Source organism: Corylus avellana, chromosome 11 (genome assembly GCF_965113065.1).
Source record: "Corylus avellana chromosome 11, dhCorAvel1.hap1.2, whole genome shotgun sequence".
NCBI lineage: Eukaryota > Viridiplantae > Streptophyta > Magnoliopsida > Fagales > Betulaceae > Corylus > Corylus avellana.
In genome coordinates, this window is record NC_142500.1 from 3689527 (window position 1) to 3704844 (window position 15318).

The 15318-nt window shown below is 35.8% G+C and overlaps 3 protein-coding genes across 7 annotated transcripts; 2 read left to right on the plus strand and 1 right to left on the minus strand.

Moving 5' to 3' along the window:
* The first annotated feature begins 1173 nt into the window (after positions 1–1173).
* On the plus strand, positions 1174–3680 carry LOC132165958 (alpha/beta-Hydrolases superfamily protein). Its single transcript, XM_059576676.2, has 2 exons — positions 1174–1629; positions 2805–3680. Exons 1-2 carry the CDS (start codon positions 1247–1249, stop codon positions 3259–3261), a joined length of 840 nt encoding a protein of 279 aa, XP_059432659.2. The 5' UTR covers positions 1174–1246; the 3' UTR covers positions 3262–3680.
* A 1375-nt stretch (positions 3681–5055) lies between these two features.
* Positions 5056–10166, plus strand: LOC132166543 (3-hydroxyisobutyryl-CoA hydrolase-like protein 3, mitochondrial). 4 transcript variants are annotated; one of them, XM_088511956.1, is made up of 11 exons: positions 5056–5359; positions 5991–6092; positions 6296–6340; positions 6586–6638; positions 7476–7610; positions 7711–7807; positions 8032–8161; positions 8676–8854; positions 9016–9143; positions 9240–9341; positions 9670–10166. In XM_088511956.1, exons 1-11 carry the CDS (start codon positions 5110–5112, stop codon positions 9769–9771), a joined length of 1323 nt encoding a protein of 440 aa, XP_088368082.1. In that variant the 5' UTR covers positions 5056–5109; the 3' UTR covers positions 9772–10166. The 4 variants fall into 4 exon arrangements, with proteins under 4 accessions (XP_088368082.1, XP_059433359.1, XP_059433358.1 ...); XM_059577376.2 differs by lacking the exon at positions 6296–6340 and having other exon boundaries at positions 5057–5359; XM_059577375.2 differs by lacking the exon at positions 6586–6638 and having other exon boundaries at positions 5058–5359; positions 6296–6360.
* Positions 10167–10401: 235 nt separating this feature from the next.
* Positions 10402–14811, minus strand: LOC132165996 (nudix hydrolase 20, chloroplastic). Of its 2 annotated transcripts, none has more exons than XM_059576732.2 (9): positions 14451–14811; positions 14207–14271; positions 13917–14091; positions 13533–13613; positions 12601–12726; positions 12260–12339; positions 12036–12151; positions 11746–11866; positions 10402–10727 (listed from the first exon to the last, which is right to left on the minus strand). In XM_059576732.2, exons 1-9 carry the CDS (start codon positions 14745–14747, stop codon positions 10658–10660), a joined length of 1131 nt encoding a protein of 376 aa, XP_059432715.2. In that variant the 5' UTR covers positions 14748–14811; the 3' UTR covers positions 10402–10657. The 2 variants fall into 2 exon arrangements, with proteins under 2 accessions (XP_059432715.2, XP_059432716.2); XM_059576733.2 differs by lacking the exon at positions 10402–10727 and adding an exon at positions 11341–11607.
* Between the last annotated feature and the right edge of the window lie 507 nt (positions 14812–15318).

The window sequence follows — 15318 nt, forward strand, 5'->3', positions numbered from 1 at the left end:
AAAAATGTCGGGTAAAATCTTTATTTTTAAGTTTTAGTTAAAAGTATTCTTTTGCCCATTTTTAGGCTTTTTAGGCCCTTAAAAGCGCTATTAATTGTTTTATCAAACAATTACTTTTTTCTTCAAACAGGCCTTTTGAGTGTTAAAAGTACTTTTAAGCCCCTCAAACACAATTCCAACTAAATTAAACGCATTATTGATCATAAGCGCAAATTTTGGATCCTATTCCCCCTTCCCAGAAGACCTCAAAAGTCAAAGTCACTAATTAATCATCATAACGTCCACACTAAAATTAATCTCCTTCGTCAACTGTTATTACTTTTTTTAACCTCTCTGCTAATGGAGTGCCGAGATTGACTCCCCTGACGTTTCTCATCTCCAGCCAGCAATAATAAGGTGCTCTAACTCTTTAATAATGGCGTTAGACCAGCTCTTTTTCCCTTTTACTTTTCCACCTGCTTAGCTCTACTCATCAAAATGTGAGGTGCATGCCAAAAAAAAAACAACAAATTCTTTTGACTTTTCCACATCCTCATTTCCCTCACGTATTTTTCTTTTTTGACTTAAAAAAAGTCCCTTTAGATATTTATTTATAGTGATTGATTACTTGGGATTATTGACAAGAAATATCGTAATAAGTCCCTTTTTAAAGGTGAATTTTACTTAATATTTATATTATTCGGTATCAGAGTATGAGATTGGATTAAATACTGATAAACGAGAGAAAAAAAAACACGATGATCAAGTCAATGACAATAAAATAATTTTACCCATAATTTATATGAAAAGAGTGTAATTATTTCATTTCATTCTTTCTTGAGGTCGACCTATCCATTTGGTCATTCGGCTACTGTCTCATATCTTGATAGTGAAGTGATGGATTCGAAAAGTAAGATTCAATTAATGCCAATTAATTTAGTTGAACAAAGTCGCTTGTGCTTTTATATATACTTGAAAAATGTATTAATTCTTCTTAATTAATTTAAATTTTCTCAATAAAATTATATTAATTACAAATTCAACTCTATATATGTACATGTATAGCAGGCCTGAAAAGTAATGTTATTGTATATGTTAATTAACCAACATATACAGTAGTTTTCTTTATTTAATTACAAATAAGCCACTCTTTGTTCTATATATTGAAGGCCAAACGAACCGCAAACAGCACCAAGCAGCTTTTAGCTTTTTATCTACTACCTTCTTAGTATTTCTACGCTGTTGTTGTTTTCTTCTTGTTCCGAACATGGTGTTGCTAGACAAGGGGCTCTCAACTGCCATGAACACGAAAACAGTTGGCTCAGGCAGGGAAACCATAGTTCTGGCACATGGGTTTGGAGGAGACCAGTCGCTGTGGGACAAAATCCTGCCCGACTTGGCTCAACACTTCCGGGTTGTTGTTTTCGACTGGAGCTTTTCCGGTGCTGTTGAGGATCACACCCTCTTCAATCCTCTCAAGTACTCTTCCTACGATGCCTTTGCCAATGACTTAATCGCTCTCCTTGATGAGATGAACCTTCAATCTTTGGTCTTTGTTGGGCACTCCATGTCCGGTATGATTGGATGCATCGCTTCCATCAAAAGACCCGAGCTTTTCAAGCAGCTCATACTCATCGGAGCTTCCCCAAGGTATTTACAAAAATAAAAACGTCTCTCTTTGACTCTTTCTATTGCTAATTGCTTTCTCTTTTGGGAAGTTTTTGTTTATCATCTCTTCTCTAGCTAATTCTCTTTGTTTGTTGTTATATTTTCTCTTTTCTTTCCATTTCTTTCGCTTTCTCTTTCTCTTTTTGGAATATGATTCAAGCATACCCATTTAATTGCAAAGCCTCTTCTTTCGAGATGGTTTCATTTAATACCCGGAGAAACGTTATTTAATAAACTGTTATATAACTTGAATTTTGTTAAGTTAAAATATCAGTTATTTCAAAAGTTTAAATTGATAGAAAGGAGTAAATTTAATAATTTAATCAAATATTTTTACCCTTCTCTTCGTACATGGACTTGATCGTAAAATATTTTAATTAAATAGAAGTAAATAATAGAGTTAAGATTTGAATTCAATACTTTTTTTTTCTATGATACAATGTTAAATCACCCCACTGAAAATCAGTCCTTTTTTTTTTGTTTAATTTTTACCAGCCTTTGTTCATGAGGTTTTTACTGCCAAATCATCTAAATCATCTCAATTAATGTGCTTACGCACGCCAAATATGACATAAAGAGGGGCCTTCTTCTGTTTTAGTTTCTTTCTTTTTATGTTTTTGGTAGAAGAGTAACGACTGATAATTAAGTACATGGACATGGATAATATGTAGAAGAGGTGAAAACCATGACGTCTAGCTCTAACCTAGCTAACAACTAACTGGATCTGTTTTGAGTATGCGAATGATGAATATTGAATAAGGTTGTAATTTGATGTACTTTATCCTCTACGATGAGCCAACCTAACACGTGGACCCAAAATACATATGGTTGTTGAATGTTGATGGTGCCGGACTCCTTTGTCTTGTTCTTTTTTATGTTAGGTTTATATATATTTGTGGCCCATGGCCAATGAATTGTTAGTTTCTCTTGTCCACAATTAAAAAAGGGAAAACTTAACATCACAGAGACCACTCAAGTCTAATCCGAAAATGAGATACAAAATTACTAATCATTCAATTCTTCATGTGTTTATATATATATATATATATATATAAAATTATGTATATATATTGTACATATGTTCAAATTGCTAGTTATGTCTCAAACAAATTAACAAGTCCAAAAATGTCTCATGCTACATTATGGTACGTATATAGGTACATAAACATTGATGATTATGAGGGGGGTTTTTCAAAATCAGACATTGAGCAGATAATCTCAAGCATTGAAACCAATTATGAGAATTGGGCTACAGGATTTGCGTCTCTTGTGGTGGACCCAAAAGATCCCCTCTCGGTTGATAAGTTTGCAAAATGCTTGAAAAGAATGAGACCAGAAGTGGCACTGCCTTTGGCTAAAACTGTGTTTTACAGCGATGAACGAGACATTCTCGACAAGGTTGTCACCCCATGCACTATCATTCAGATCACCAATGACATCATCGTCCCGAATTCTGTTCCATCCTACATGCAGAAGAAAATCAAGGGAAAATCGACTGTGGAGAACATCGACGCCGACGGCCATTTTCCACAGCTCACTGCTCACCTCCGCCTCCTTGATGTGCTACGGAGTGTCCTGGGCTTCGATATTTGTCATACTCAAGAGCATGTATAAGCTAATTATGTCTATGTCTATGTTTTGGACGGTGATTCACGGTAGTTATCTGTATGAATTGTTAGTATTTGAAAACGTAATGTGAGAAACTTTATATGGAATTTACCGCTCAAATAAATTTATCTCTCACATTATATGCTCAAGTTGCTAACAATTTAGACTGAATCGTTATCCTAGGTTTCTCGCATAGTGTGATAACAAATAAATGCCCTTATGGATATGGATAACTTCATGGGATAGGAGACATAGGAGATGTAGGAGATGGTTTGGCCTTGAATGGTGTGTTTGTCTTTATTAGAGTTTGAGTTGTTGGTATTTAAAGCTTTGTGAATTACTTTATCTTGGTCTTTTTGTCTTCTTGAGCGATGTGTTGCTTGTAAACAAACTGGTGGAAAGAAATTGCTTCATGTCTCTGGGTCTGGGTGGGTGTTAACCTATCAGTACATGTGACTGGCCGGAAGAGATCAATATTGCTACATGTATCAAATCTCTTAAAGTTTGTACACCAATTATGTGAATCAAATATTTCATTTCAAATCCCAAAATGACCATATTTTTCACTCATTCTTTCAAATATTATAGGATTAAATGTTACTCTTAACATCTGTTTATCAACACTCATACTTATATTACATTCAGTTGATATGACATGTTTTAAATGATTTATCATGTCAGCCACTTAAAAAAATAAAAGTGTAAGTCGTTTAAAATATATCAAGTCAACCGATATGACATGCATATCATAAATAAGTGTGAATAATAGCATTATTCATATTATGATAGTTTATTTGGTGTTTTTCTCTTGATGATAACCACACAAAATAAAGAAAATGAAAATGGCAAGCATGCATGTGTAAGGAAGGCATCATCATAAAGATTAGCAGGCTCAAGAGCTTGGACTGAAATTCTAAATGGAGAAACCAAACCAGGGCCATGAACAAAACTAGGGCCTAAGCCCATCACTGACCCATGTAATAAAGAACGGCTGGTGACCTAGGCCCAGCCCAAGTGTAATCGTTCTATATATGCCAGAAATTGTGAGCCCTTGACTACATTAAAGTTACCTTGAAAAACCGTAGAAATTTTGTTTTTTTTCCATGTTGACACAAGGGAAGGGAAGGAAAATGGAAAAAAAATAAAAATAAAAAATAAAAAATTGAACCAGTAATTTTTGCTTCAGAAGGCGTAGTTCCTTTGAGCTACTCCTTAAAGACAAAAATCTTACAAAATTGTGACACAAAGTTAACATGTTTATACGACTTTTGCCCTTTATTTAGAGGAATGCAATATATTCAATTTCTATTTAATAAGTGTCGTTAAACGCATAGAATATTTAATTGAAATACGATATGAATAATGGAGAGACAGTTTGAAGTCGTGACATGTGTTTTGATATATGTTAAATCAGCACTTACCTTAAAAATTTAAGCTTATAAAAATATACAAATTTAATCATTTAATTAATACTTTAAAACGTGTCAACATTAACTCTATGTATTCCGTTAAATGCACAAATTTTATCCTTATAATTAAATGATAGTCTTCATTTATAATATCTTGTTTCGAAAAGAATGGCAGTGTTGCACACAAGTGAACTGCCGGTGGTCAATCTTATTTTACAAATTAACCATTAGATTTGTAGGTTTATATAGACTCCATATAAGTCAGTAGTAGACCCAACAAATTTAATGGTTGATATATTAAATTTATAAAAAAATATAAAACAAATATAAAAAAACTTATCCACAAATAGCATTTCTCCGTTCAAAACTGTGAGGGTAAATCGGTGAATAATTAGTGAAATACCTTTCTCACTCGCATGACTCCTTTTCACTCAGAAAAACGGCAATGAGAAGCTTATTCGGAGCTTCTCAAATCCTCGCCAAATCATCGTCTCTCTTCGTGAACCCAACCACTCGATCTCAGCGGCGAAAATCGCTCAGCTTCTCTTTCTTCAAAACCTCGAAAGCCTCTCTCTCTTTCAGAACCTTCGCGAGCATGGCCGCTATTGACGAGTTCGTCAAGGGAAGCGTTCACCCAAGCGGCGTCGCAGTGATCACCCTCGATCGCCCCAAGGCTCTCAACGCAATGAACCTAGGTCCCATTTCCTCTTTGAATTATAAGCTCAAGCAGTAATTATTTAATCATAAGGGTACTGTGTTTTAGGTGAAATTCGTGCAACTATTTATGCTTATAGATAAATGATTTGGATGATTTGGATGTTTATTTTTGTGTTAGGAAACTCTATTTTTGTGTGTTTAGGGTTCTTAGAGTTCAAATTTGTAGAATGAAAAAAAAAATCGAGATTTTTGTGGAAGTAAATGATTCTTCGTGCTGATGATGGTCGTGGGACAGTGGGACGCAATTTTTGTAATTGGTGGGGGGAATGTGGCCATTTTCCTATCAAATGGAAGCTATATACTATACTAAGCGAAAGTTCTAGGATTGGTTTATTCAAAGTTGATCAAAACTTGCATCTGTTTACAAGTAATGATGAAAACAAACTCAATTAGTTGATGAACTGACAGGGAAAATAGAAAAAATTGTGGTGTTTAAGTTAAGGCTTAATGTCTTTTTTTGATGAATAAGTTAAGACTTAATGTCTTTTTTGGATGAATAAGTTAAGGCTTAATGCCGAATGTTGGTTATTGATGTAAATAATATAGTTGTGCTTTTCTTTAGCAGCTGGGTTCGCTTTATATTTAACTTGAAACTTATTCGTAATGCAGATATGGATATAAGATATAAAAAATTTCTTGATGAATGGGAATCGGACCCGAGAGTCAAATGTGTTCTGGTTGATAGCAGCTCGCCTCGTGCCTTTTGTGCAGGTAACGTGGAGAAAATAAGTCTTATGTAGATTGTTTGTTTCTCAACATTTTTCTACCACCACCATTTGTCTTCACGCTATACCCTGAATTTGATTTAGCTTTAATATCTTTGCCATTTATATTTGGTTTTTTGCTTCTGCGGTTATTTTTGATATCCAAGCGTTAGGTAAGGTTTTGAGGGTAACCATTCATGGCCAATGCAGGAATGGATATTAAAGGGGTTGTTGCTGAGATTCGAAAGGACAAAAACACACCTCTTGTGCAGAAGGTTTCTTTATGATGCTTGTTTTGTGCTACAAGCGTTTCTTTCCTGAGTGCTTATTTTGATTGTAGTTGATATGCATTATTTGCTCTGTTTTATATTCTGTTGCTTCTTTTCTTCTTTTTTATGTTGCATTGTTGTATTATATATGCAATTTTTCTTTAATTAGTTGGCTTGCTTAGTTTGTTGTCTATTAGTTAGATGATAATAAAGATCTTAGTTTATCTGCAGGTGGTGATGTGAAGCAGATCACAACCAAAAAACAACTATCAGATATGATTGAGGTCTTGTGTGCTTTTGATAACCTTAAACTTTGTTAAAATAACACTAATTCAAAGTAACTGCCATGTCAACTATATTTTTTGCAATTCGAGTTCTGTTCTTTTAGATAAATATCACAAATACTAATGATAGTACCTTTGACTTTACATAGAATTATTGTCTGCCTCTCAATTCCCTGACCTGTCTTACTTTTCTAAAACTTAAAGAAATGTGTGGCTCTTGCGTAAAACTTTAGATGTATTTTTGATGCATTCTCATTTAGATCTTTTTAAATATATTATCACTAGTAGAAAAAAGTGTATAGACCATCTGACCTGCTGTAAGCTTGTATTCAAGTATCCTTTACTGAGCAGAATACTGGAGTTTGTTTCTGGACCTTGTTTATGTTCTCTGAAAAAAATTCCGTTCTTGTTTCTATTATTTGAAAGATATCATGATCCTGAATTTAACTTTAAACATAAAGAGTTATTTTCTGTGCTTTTAGTTGCTTTGATATTTTCCAGTATAAGTTGAAAAGCATAGTTCGATTAATATTCTGTTCTCTGCATATGCATATCTGGATTTGTATATATAACCTTCCACACATGCATTCTTTTGGGTTGGGACCTCAAAACTGACCACTTTTTTGGCCAGTTCATAATGCTTTCTAGTTTTGGTGGTTTACTTTGATGCTTCTGTGTATGTCAGATAATATCTTTCGTCTCAGTTGGGCTGCATATCATTTCTTAATAAGCTTCCATCTCTATTATGTGCTGTCCTGCGTCTGCATCCTACATTTGTGCATGACCTATTATTTTGTTACATGAAGTTAATGCCTTGTTGTGCTGTGCATTTCTCAGGTATTCACTGCTGAATATTCTCTTATATGCAAACTTTCCGAGTACAAGAAGCCATATATAAGCTTCATGGATGGCATAACAATGGGCTTTGGAATAGGCCTATCTGGACATGGTCGTTACAGGATCATAACTGAGGTATGCTTGTGTCATATAGACAGGTGATTTAGTTTTACCAATTATATTGTATTGGCATTCTAATGTCTTTTACTTTTATCCTTGTATTGATGCATTTCAGAGGACTGTTCTTGCAATGCCAGAAAATGGAATTGGCTTGTTCCCAGATGTTGGGTTTGCATATATAGCGGCACAAAGTCCAGGAGAAGGATCAGTTGGTATTCTTTTTGTTGCTACAAAAAGCATTTCTTTCTTGTTCTTATACTGGAACTGAACATTTTTTCAATTATAGAAAGCACGAGAAGGGCTTGGCCTCATAGGAAGTGGTCATAAGTAAAACAAAGGCAAACAATTTGGAATTACAGAAGCATTGTCATCAATGTCATCTGAACTTATTGTCTCCTGACTTTTGCATTTTTCTAACTTATATTATGATTTGCAGGTTCATATCTTGGAATGACTGGAAAAAGGATTTCTACACCCGCTGATGCAGTATATGTAGGTCTTGGCACACATTTTGTGCCATCCGGGAGCTTGGGTCCCTTGAAGGAGGCCCTTTTGGCAACTACATTGTATGTCTCAGATCATCATTCTATCTGTAATTGCTATTTTTCATTTTAGTGGAATCCATTTAGCTTTTCTGTAATTCTAATTTAGAAACTCACGTTACCTTATAATTTTGATCATTTAAATTGTTTAAAATAAACAGCCATATCGCAACTTTATATATTAGAGAAGTTTTGCCTCTTTAGTTGATTTTGCTCTATGAAATTGATTTGGTGAAAGGAGGAGAACTCCATGACTTTTCTTTTGGTAAGTCAGGATTTTGTTAGTGCAGTTTTATAATTGCTGCCATTTGATTCATTCATTGTTAGTCTAGAACCACATGATAAGATTAATATATGAAGTCCAAGTGTTTGTTTTTTATGAACTCCATAGTGCATGTACCTTGTGGTTCAGGATATAATTTCCTCATGTTTATTAACTTAAAATATATGAAAAAATTTGTTCTGCACAAAAGATGGTCCCTTAACGAAATGTAATGGTTTCTTACTAAAAAAAAATTATATCCATTTGGTACTTCAGTTCCGAGGACCCACATGAAGACATCAAAGCACTTTTGGCGAAGTACAGCAGTAACCCTGAGTCGGAGTCCCAGTTGAAATTGCTGTTACCTCATATAGTTTCATGCTTTGGTTCAAATAAGCCAGTCAAGGAGACGATTCAAGAACTGAAAAAGCATCAGCTTAGCAGTGAAGCTGCTGGTATGTTTATAAGTACCAATTGTTTTATTGGTTGATGAATGAAATGTGCATACATCTTTTTGGTTCTTCCAAAGACCAAGATGTCAAGTGGACTTTCTAACCTTTGGCTTACACAATGTTGCCCCTTTGTGCTTTCTGATTTCCGTTCTTTCCCTGGGCAGTGGCGGAGTGGGCTAATGAAGCTCTTCAAGGTCTTGGAAAAGGCGCTCCTTTTTCTCTTTGCTTAACACAAAAGCATTTCTCTAGAGTTGCATCTGCCCATGGAAAAGAGGACAGCGAATTGTCAACAGTGAGTTTTGATTTTCTTTTGTTTATTTTTGGTAGTTTTCTTTTCCTGTGGGGCATAACTTAAGCAACGTGTATTCCTGCATCTGGTTGCTTCCAGCTAAGCAGTGTGATGAAAACTGAATACCGCATCGCCTTAAGGTCTTCTCTACGAAACGATTTTGCAGAAGGTGTCCGGGCAGTTTTGGTGGACAAGGATCAGGTTATATCATTTGCCTCTGAAGTCCCTTTCTGTATACTGTAGAAGAATGTGGAAATATGTTAGTTTTGTAAGCTTGGTTTAATGTTAACATCAAGTTAGTAATGATTTGTCGTGTTACTAGTTATATCATGCAAACTATCTTTTTAGCGTCCTAGTTATCTTCTTCTTCAGAACTTGGGGTGCTATTACTTCTAGTTTCTTCTGCAAGTAGTACCAATTTTGTATTGGCAATATTTAATGCTGTATCAGTCTTTTTTTTTGTCTTTGAGCCCTAACCAAATATATGCTGTATTTTGCTCTTAAAGTTTTCTTGATTATGCCTCTGCAGAACCCAAAGTGGAATCCTGCAAGTTTGGAGGAAGTCGATCACAGTGAAGTGGAAACGCTCTTTGGCCCATTGAACCCAGAAGTGGAGGAGTTGAGAGTGTGACGGATTGCATTAGTTATTTCCAAGTTTCTCCTTCTTGCATCAATAACAGAGATGGATTGTGGATACTATTGAAATATATTTTCAGCTGTCGAAAATAAGTTCATTTTACATAACCAAAAAGGCATCCAACTTTGTGTATGGTATTCGTCCGTGAGGATGATGGCGACTATGTTTATAGAATTTGTGATATCGTGGGCCCCCAGGAGTTCTTATTCTCTACAGCCGGACCTTGCAAATGATTGTGAATGTTTCTTCATCCATTTACTGTCTCCTCTAAAATTTAGGCTTTGAAGAACCTGTTTGAGAATGTTGAATATATATGATACATGTATATATGATCAGGCGTAGCGTTCCTAAATATGTTATCATTATATGGACCTAAGAAATTAAAAACAGATCCTTCAAACTGTTGTATTTATTTTTTCCTTTTTCCTTTTTTTATTTTTTTTATTTGAGTATAAAAGTATAATTTTATATCAAACCGAGTCTTTAGTTAAGTCACATGTCAATCGACAATTGGTTGTGATATGATTGTAAGGGTGAAGTTTCTGTTAAATTGTTAGTGGTAAGGATCAATTTGAACAATAGCTTACCCAGAAGATCTCTTAAAAGATACTTCTGATTCTCAGGGATCAGTTTGATATAATTACAAACCCCATGGCTAAGTAAATAATTTCACAATCTTTTAATTCACTACACGACATGTAGCAGCTTAGAACATTCTTCATTTTCACAAATATCTTGGCTTTAAACCCACAGCATGAGAAAGCTGCCAATAAAAAATTGAATTCTTACAACACTTCCTTTCTACCTTCACAGGAGAAGGCTAAAATTTAAAAAATTAAGCGGAAGAAAGAAAGGAAAACAATACAGTGAAAAAATATCATTAGGAGCAATCCCCACTCCTCAAACTTTGTAGCAGATCCAAATATCCAATATATTCAGGACTCATATATCTGCGAAGTTTGAAGATAATAATCAGAATTCTATGGTGATAATTATGCTATAGATGTGTTTCTCAAAAAAAACGTAATGCAAAAAGAAACTGTCGTAGGTCTGATTACTGGAAGGCTAGTTTAGACACCTACAGATTGATGAAACGAGGGGAAAAATCAGAAGAGATTTATCAACTTAGTGCCATAAATTAAATGATGGGTAGTGATGCCTGGGGCTGTCTTTTTCTTTTCTGCCTTTGCACTTATAACAAGAGGCCACTGGGGATGCACTTGCAACCTTAGTCATACTTTCCCTAGGTTCTACGGATTTGAAAAGAAACGATATGTTAAAGTTCACACTCCCCTAAACGAACTTCATATATGAGATAATTAAGGGCAAATAAGCAAGCTTTAATAAGATTCAATATGAAGCATAAATCTATAGCCCTCCATCCAGCGGAATAAGCATGAGAATTTCCAGGGAGAAATTAGACCAGAAATTCAGAATGATGTAATGACTAATTCTAGTAATCCTTTCAAAAAAGAAAAGAAAAAAGAATTCTAGTAATAGACCTTAAGCTTGTAGGTTTTTCTTCTTTCTTTTTTTTGGGGGGGGAGGGGGGGCAGGGGGAGAGAGTGACTTCCTCAGGCAAATAGTTCCCAAAGTGGGTCAGATTAGTTTGTTTTATATAGGAACCTTAAAAACACGCCACAATTTTCAAGGTAGCTGTACCTAATAAAAATGCAGGAACAAATCAATTAGGAGGTGAGCTTAGTTGTGAAAACCAGGACGAAAAATTCACTTCAATAATTTGTTAATGGTGGAAATTGGCAAGATGGCAACAAGTAACCCCTCCGTTGCCAGAACTAGTATATGGTTGGAGGCAGAAAATCACAATGGCTGCAATATTGACACAGTTATCAGGTAGCACTAGCAGTACAGACAGTGTGTAGAAAAGGATTTTTTCTTTTTTAGGTTATTGTTCAAACTATTGATCAAAGATAATAAAATGAGCATCAGGATTTAGAAGAGCGATACCCGTGCCGAAACAAGAAATCAATAAAGACAAGAGAGCAATTTGGCTTGAAGAATTGTGTTCTCCGTATGACATTTGCTGCATGAGTCACAGGAATCAACTTGAAGCTATCCACCTCTCCATCTGTCACTCACAAGCCATTTACAAAGGGATAAAATACAACCACTCAGGATCAATTGAAAATAAATACTCATTACTGAGATGCAACCAATAAATGAAGGAGAAAAATGACAAGGGTTGAGGTTAGGAACTGATAAAAGCATTGAAGAAGGCTGTGCATCATTTGGCCCACCTTGATTCTCAGGAATAAAACTTTCAGGAAGCTTTAAGTCATAACAAAATAGAACATCTCTCTTATATCTGTAACCATCAATGTCCATATAGGAAACAGCACCCACTGGTATAGCTCTGTAAGAGAAGCATTTCGGAACTAATCAGAGTAAGAATCCATGCTCAATCTAGGGCATCCACAACAGTTGGGTGACGTGAAATAATAATTCAGTGGCAAAAACTTACTCATTAGCAATGGATCTGGGAATTCCCGCTTCCTCTTCACATTCCTTCACAAGATTCTCCCCACAAGCAATCCCATGAGGCTGCCATTGCCATCATGTAAATATGATATTAGTGGCTAGCACAGACTCGTAATGAGCATAATATGAACTACTGGCTTCATTATATGAGCTTCATTGTTATTGTTAATTTTGTTCAAAATTGGGCATAAATTACTTGGCTCAATTCAACTGCTTCAATTTAAAAAAAGAAAGTAAATTGACGTCCAAAAATTCACAGCATGAAGGAAATCCACAGATTTCCACATGCCATAGATTTTTAATCATAATAAGGTCATTACAAACCAGTCCTCCAGCAACAAGATGATCAAGCATCCCAGGATAAGTTGCTTTCTCTTGACTTCTCTTCCCAGTCCATAAAAGTTTCTGCCCATCCCTCTCAACATAGCCATTCATTTGAACTCCATAAGCCTATAAACAGGAAAGCGTTCGAGAAAAAAAGACCAACATACATTCATCAGTAACATGATCATAACATAGTCCGGTTCATCAATCAGATAGAAAAAAACAAGACGTATTGCTTGGCGTGTTCAAAGACTGCTAAGAACAACCATGGATGGAATATAATGGTGATATTCAGGTCCATAAATTAAAATTAAACAAGTAGTCTAAAGCCAGTTGGAACAATGTACTTAATTTACAATGTTTACACAGTTAATAATACACTCGAAAGGTAATCAAGAAGTCAAGAACCCACGTAGCATACAATGCAAATTAGCTTCACTTTTTGATTCGCAGAAAGCAATTTTGTGTTTATAGGTAAATGCACTCATGGACACTCCTATCCTATGGGGTTGAACCTATGCCTATGACCTCACCTCCAGCTCTTGTTCACAGATATGTGTAACAATCTTTTTCACTAATTTTTGGTAAGATTGTTACTCATTAGCAGATAGTGAAAAATAAAATAAAATAAAATCAACATAGGGAAAGATGGTTGAGTCTAAAGGTGAAAAATCTACGATTATCGCATGTTACTGAAACGTACTAGAAGAGCATCAGAAAGATGCCAAGTACTGACCATTGAGTTTGCTTTTCAATTGATAGCATACAACCTAAAGAAACGCACATCTTTTCAAAAAAGCGAGAATTTCGAACCAAATCAAATTGCAAGAGCCTAAACAGATTTGACACACAATCTCAAAAGCTAGGACTACAAACACCAGTGTGAAATGTGTCTCAAGAGAAGAGCGATCTCACAATGGCATAAAACACACCTTTATTCCAAAGTAAGGAGCAGCAGCACGTTCAAGCGAAAAAAATATGGGCGCACCAAAGGACGATGCCACGGGGTATAGCTGATTGAAATCAGTAAAATCTATAGTTAGCCAATAGAACAAAGGTCTTACTTCGCTACTACCAGGCTACAAAGAGTTTCAGATCTGTTTGGATTTTCGATTTCAAAACGTGCCATTCAAAAATAGCGAAATCACAGCTTTTAAAAAAGCTGAAAAAAATCGCAATCTTTTAAAATCGAACTTCCAAATTATACATTTTCTGCAATTTAGTTTAAACTCACAGTGCCAGCACTCTCAATTACATATTGGACAGTAAAAAATTAACAAAAGGGAATCAGTTCATCGCATAATCATGACTAGTACCTCGTTCCGTATACCTGGAATCAGTTCTTCCCCTAAGCATTTGACCACATCTCCAACCGCACTGGTCCTTTCCTCTGGTGTGCTCAGCATTGGGTGTAAGCTCACATGGCCACCGCAAGAACTGTCTTGAGGGAAAACAAACACATCTTGGAACTTCCTTAAATGGCTAGCGAAACTGCACAAATTTGAGAAGTACAAACAAAACCGATTCAGCAATGCGACTCAACTGACGGAGCAATTCAACTCTTAAAGAAGTTAACCAATAAAGGAATTTTCATTCTAATTCTTACCCATTATGAATATAACCAACGACTTGATCGTCGATTGAGAACGGAAGGAACTCGGATTGCTTTTCCTGCACGCGATTTCAAAGATAAATGAGACGCACTGCTTGGGCGTTTGAAGGAAAATTTTTTTTTTTTAAAAAAACGATCTGTTTGGTTGCTCGGAACTCAAAAACTGGGCCAAAATGCTTGTTACTTTCTTTCGCTTTGACTTTCTGGGGAACCAAACAGAGGAGAAGAGGGGCTTAACTGATCCGCGATTGCAGATTCTGATCTTCTCGAAGAAGCCTGTGAGATCCGAAGAATCGTCTGGAAGGATTTCCGGTTGAGAAATCCGGACGACGTCGTCCCAGGTGAAGGTGCCAGTGGCAGATACTGAAAGAGTGGGGGAATTTGATTTTATCGAAGTGTGAGTGGTACTAGAACGCGATGGAAACGGTGTCGTAAAAGACTTGGAAAAAGCGTGAGAAGCTTCGGAGATGAAGCGCGAAGAAGCAAGTGAGAATGGGATTTTGTGAGAGAGGTGAAGATTGCAAGTCCAGGCCATTGGAGTTTTACAGGAGGGAGAGAAGGTAACGTTTACAACGGCAGTCTTTAGCACCCCGCGCGTAGTTTTGTGGCATGTCGATGAAAAATAAATAAAAATTTTTTTGTGGTATGTCGTTGTAATAAATAAATTATTTCGTATAAATTTCAATAATGTTTTTTAGCGTAGTCCCTATAAAGTTACCCAAAAAAAAAAAAAAAGGTTTCGGATCGGGATAATCAGCCACCCCATAATCAAAAGGATGGTTGACCACTTCATTGCTATGGAATGGTTTGGCCACCCACATTATTGGCTAGAGGGGGTGGTCGAACACTTCCAATAACTATTCACATTTGTCCGATTCTAAAGATACGTGTTTAAAACTTTGCACCGCACCATGTTGATGTACTCATTAGGGTTCAATGTCCACAACTACATTTGACAATGTATCATCTTCATCTTCATCCTCATGACCTCGCAGTCTATAATGTCCAAATGGAAGTTGAACTCACTTGCCATGGACAATAGAGATAGCCCCACTACAAGGTATGTTTCGACTTCCACCCTTCACTAATGTCTCAATGGTAGACCT